The sequence below is a fragment of the Lolium perenne genome, unplaced genomic scaffold (genome assembly GCF_019359855.2).
Source record: "Lolium perenne isolate Kyuss_39 unplaced genomic scaffold, Kyuss_2.0 unplaced42, whole genome shotgun sequence".
Lineage (NCBI taxonomy): Eukaryota > Viridiplantae > Streptophyta > Magnoliopsida > Poales > Poaceae > Lolium > Lolium perenne.
Genome location: NW_027249000.1, coordinates 145,164 through 150,447, shown reverse-complemented (window position 1 = coordinate 150,447; position 5,284 = coordinate 145,164). Strand labels below are relative to the sequence as shown.

At 42.4% G+C, this 5,284-nt stretch overlaps 1 protein-coding gene across 1 annotated transcript; it reads left to right on the top strand.

The window, feature by feature from the left end:
- Positions 1 to 466: 466 nt before the first annotated feature.
- Positions 467 to 1,473, top strand: LOC127310819 (wall-associated receptor kinase-like 6; the record flags this gene model as incomplete). The annotated part of the gene is made up of 2 exons (XM_051341456.2): positions 467 to 977; positions 1,075 to 1,473. Coding segments are annotated over exons 1-2 (850 nt in total), but the record flags the coding sequence as incomplete, so codon positions are not given.
- Between the last annotated feature and the right edge of the window lie 3,811 nt (positions 1,474 to 5,284).

Sequence of the window (5,284 nt, the reverse complement as noted above, 5' to 3'; positions counted from 1 at the left end):
ATCTTTCGAAAACTTCAATTTCTGTTGTTTAGGGCCCATTGGTGCATGCCTAGCAGGACATGTGCTGCGGTGGTTTCGTAAGTGCGTTGTACCGGAGTTTGATTCTCCAGCAAAATCATGATGACACCAATTACATATAGCTATGTTCTTCCCATTAATTAATTCTTTTGTGAAATCTTCCCACACATCAGATGTAAGCTTTCTCTTATTAGACCCCCTACTAACAACAGCTTGGTCTACTGTCGCCTCAACATCAACAATACCTTGTGACGACTGTGGATTTGCAAGAGGAGCATCGGCAGCTGAGTTCTCTACAGCTTGTGAAGCGTTGCTGCCCGGAGTTGTTGTTGAGTCATTCGCTGCAAATGTCCCTGTTACAAATAACATCATGAGGCGACGAAATTAAACAGACAGAAAAATACGTCGTGTGGCTCAAATAACATCATGAGGCTGCTGCGAGACGCCCATCCCCATCGGCCGCCCCTCCTACGTCGTGTGGCTCAAGCCGCTGGACTTGAATTAGGAGATGGACGGTGTGGCGCCCATCACGGTGCACGTCGCCGAGACGGGCTGGTTCGAGGGCGCCTCCGCCGTGCTGCTCAACGACCCCTCCCGTGAGTCTTCAGGCCGGACGGCTATCCCCGTGGTGCTGGAGTGGGCGGTGAATTCGGCGCGGCTCGTGTACCAGGCGCCTACGACGCTGGGCTGCCCCGACGACGCGGCGACGAAACTCGTGTGCCGGAGCAGCCTCAGCTCATGCCACAACGTGAGCGGCAACTACCGGAGCGGCTACGTGTGCCGGTGCCAGGGCAACCCGTACATCATAAACGGATGCCAAGACGTCGACGAGTGCGCGCTGCCCGACACTTGCTCCGGCGGCGAGTGCACGAACACGCCCGGGGACTACACATGCCACTGTCCGCGCGGCTCCCGTGGCAACCCCCACATCAAAGATGGCTGCGTCAAAACATCCCTAGGTGAGCATCACTAGCTATATATGTGAGATTTGGGAGATATAGATCGACTGGGTTCTTGCTCTGCTTCACATCACATAATTCTCTCTCACACTTTCAGGTTTGAGTGCCGGCATAGGAATCGGCAGTGGTGCTGGCCTCCTGCTCCTAGCCCTCGGTGCCATTTTTGCGATCCGGAAGCTGAAGCATCACAGGGCAAAAGTGTTGAAGCACAAATTCTTCAGGGAAAACAGGGGACACCTGCTGCAGCAACTGGTGTCGCAGAAGGCGGACATCGCAGAGAGGATGATCATCCCCTTGGTGGAGCTGGAGAAGGCCACCAACAACTTCGACAAGGCTCGCGAGATCGCCGGCGGAGGCCATGGCATGGTGTACAAAGGGATCATGTCCGATCAGCACGTTGTGGCCATCAAGAAGTCCAAGGTCACGATCCGGAGGGAGATCGACGAGTTCATCAACGAGGTGGCCATCCTCTCGCAAATTAACTGTAATATCCCAGGTAATGGGGTTACAAAAATAGAGGAAATAGATGTGTGCATTGCATTCATGCATAGAAAATCTGGGGAATTTTCGCGCTTTAAAGTAAAAACGATCCACAAGAATCGAAGTTTCACTTGACCTTGGTGGAATTGAAGTAGCTCATCAGGTTAAGCGCTATAAACCTCAATGTGACTTTGTTAAAACCTTGTTTTGGGTAGAGATGATTTGATCTAATGGGTTAGATCAAATGGAACTAACACAACAACACTTTAATTCAATTGCTTGATCTTATAAAAGATCATAACATGGTATTCCTTGCCATAACATAAGAACATCTATCCAACTGGAAATCAAGTAACAATAAATGGAGAATCCATTCTTCACTTATCTTTTCCATGTCTTAAACTAACCCATGTTCTTACCATGAACCTCATGGTAATTTTTGAACTAAATTCTTGAACTTAACACCAACAAAAGCTTATCATTAAACCCTAGAGATGGGAGAGGTATATAACCATTAAAGAGATAAGAAGCACACTCTAAATTATTAACACTTAAAAGTTAAACAACTACCTTGAGGTACAATTGAATTCACTTTAAAACTAAATACCAAATATAGCAAAACACAAGGACCTAAGTGCATAAAAGCCCCACATTCTTATTTTAAGCATAACTATTTAAATATGTGGAATATCACAAAACTAAATTCATTTACATTACGAATTATAGTTCAAACTATTTGAATAAAATAAACTATGAGTACTTTGAAACTCATATAATCCTGCCTTGGTGAAATCAAACAACATCATCCAAAATTGGGGTATAATCCTTATCTTTGACATTTTGATCCCAATAATGATATAAATACCATCACATATGATATAGTGACTCAACCACAAGCATAAAATCATTCACAAGATATTTAGTAACAAAAGCCACTTGGCTATCCAAAAATAAATCACATGAGAGGATAATCTCAATGCCACATAGGATGAAAATATCTACATAGCTTGAATCCTAAGCTATGCCACCTCATGCTTTAAGGATTGCTATGGATAAGAGCATGACAACCAAGCACCTTACTCATCAAATTAAAGCAAGAGTCATCCACCCATGTGTCATGTTACTAGAGCATGCTCAAGACTATAAAAGGGAGTCTCACACTCCATTCATTCCATCATCTTGCACCATGATGCAAGAAGACCAACACATTGAGCCACTCCATAAAATGGTTAGGATCAAGATGAAGCAGCTAGGAGGTGGAGGCATGCCACAAGATGTAGGTTTATCAGATTTCCTGAAGAACAAGCTACAGAAGCTAGCAAGGTAGAATTCTTAGGCAAACCACATATTTAGTTAATCACATCATCATTCCTTGAGTAGAACCATAGATTATAATCCAAGACCTTGTGAAGTGAGAGGGGTAATTGGAATAACCATATCTAAATACTTTTAGTGATACTTAAGGAAGCCCATACCATGCATGATCATCACCATTGGGTAGTGATCATATACTCTAAGAATTGGGAGTACAAGCCATTGAGAACAAATTACTCATGATAGTGCCATGACCATACTTTGGAGAAATAGAAGAATAAGCCATAAGTTAAATTCTATATGATAAGTAAATATCATTCACCACTTGAAATGATAGAAAAATCATGAGTAAGCAAACCTAGGTTATATCTCAACCCTAACTTGTGAATCACTTGGTGATCATAAGTAGAATCCTATCTACATTTCATTTATTCCTCAATCAAAGAAAACAAGAAAACCTTTAGAGTTAAACTCTATACCTTATATGGTGAGAAACCATTCATCCATATAACCAAGGTTAACTATAAAAAGAATCTATGACCATATCACAACCTAACTTGTGAATTAATTGATGATCAGAAGTAAAACCCTAAACTACATCTCAATCTTAGTTGGTGCATCACTTAGGTGATCACAATTAAAACCTAGAACATATTTGATAATTAAACCATGGTATTGATCAACCACCTACCACTATAATTAAGACCAAACCATGATGGAAGTAATGTCTACTCCAAGTCATTCAAGGTGTTATTAAATATAATCCTAGTGCCACCTTTGAAATATGGCTATAATAAAATCTACAAAACCTTAACAAGCAAGTGCTCACATAAAATTATGTGCAAGTGACAACATTCCCAAATAAGAGGTCAAATCCTTAGACACATTTTAGCACATGAAATCATGCCATTAAAACCACCTTCTTATTTGCAATTCAGTAATAAATATTACCATGAAATTGTTTCTTGCAAAGTAATAACAAATAAAACCTACATATCACTAAGTGAGAAAAATATCATTGGAAAATAATTTGAATATTTTCAAGATGATATTCAAATTCATGTCAATAGTAATAATTAAATCCAAATACCAATAGTAATTAAGAAACCTATGTTTTAGTACTTATTAAATTTGTTAATACACAACAACAATCTTTTAAGTGCCTGGAATGAACATTACTTGAATTCAATCAATCAAATTTACAAAATATGATTGAATTCAAAATAGTATTTAAATTAACAAAATGGAAAATAGAAAAAGAAAACAGATAAAAGAAAAAGAGGGAAAAGAGCCTTACCTGGCCATGAAGCAGCGCAGCAGCCCAGCAGAAGCCCCCAACACGGCCCAAGTCTCGGCCCAAAACCAACCCACGTAACGTTTCGTCCAAAAAAAAATATATGGAGAGGGTCGTCCTCGTCCTCTCCGTGAGCTGGAGGCCAGCACGACGCCGTGCCTCCTTTCTCCACGGCGCTGGCAGCTCCTCCTCGCTCGGCGTGGTGACGAGGCTCACTCCTGGCGCCGTATAAAGCCTCCCGACGAACCCTAGCTCGGTTCTCTTCCTCCTCTGTTTAATTTCTCCCCAGACGAAACCCTAACCGGCTCGGTCATTGACCATCGCCGCCGGTGTAGACCCCCTCGAGCCACACCGTGGACACCATCGTGATCGCCATCTTCGACGTGCCCAGCCTACAAAAGGAATCGAGCGGAGGCATCCCGTAGCACCGCCGCCGAGCTCGTCTTCTCCGACGATGGGAGCAGGCAATTCCGGCGAACCAGACCTCCTCTTGCTCCACCGCCAAGCTCTGCGTGCTCCTGGTGAGCTCCTGATCCTCCTGGCATGCCTAGCCCGTTCGATTGCTTCCCGAATCATCGCCGCGCCGTTAACCCGTGAGCACCACCGTGCGGCATCGCCGGCGAGCTTGCTCGGGCGACCAAATAAGGGCGGCGATGGTACCTGCGTGTTCACCTCGGCGCGCTGAGCCTCACTGTATGGGTAGTTTGCCCGCGCGAGCGCCGTATCGCCGGCGATCACCGCCACTGGCCGCCGGTGGTGGCCATAGTTGCCACCTCGACGCCACCGTGGCAGCTGACTCAGCCGGGCCCACCTGTCGGTGTCTGTGAGTACCACAGGCACGGGTGTGTCTAGTGTTTTAGTTTAATTTCATTTACAGAAAATGTCAGAAACTTCAAATAAATGTAGAAAATTCACAAACGCTCAGAAAAATACAAATGAGATATCAAAATTCTTATAAGAATTAAATCTATCCAAATAAAATATAATATGAAATTTTTATTTTTAATAAAAATTAAATTATTTAATACTTGTTAATTAAGCCTTTTCTTTAATTCTAAATTGAATTAAAATTCAATAAATAGTAAGACCTTCTAAAATAAATAAAAACCAGTAAGAAAAATAAAGAAAACATTAAAGGCATTTTCTTTATTTGTTATTTTGTTAAATCTTTATTAGTGGAAATTTAAACCCTAATTAATAATTACCTTAATTATTAATT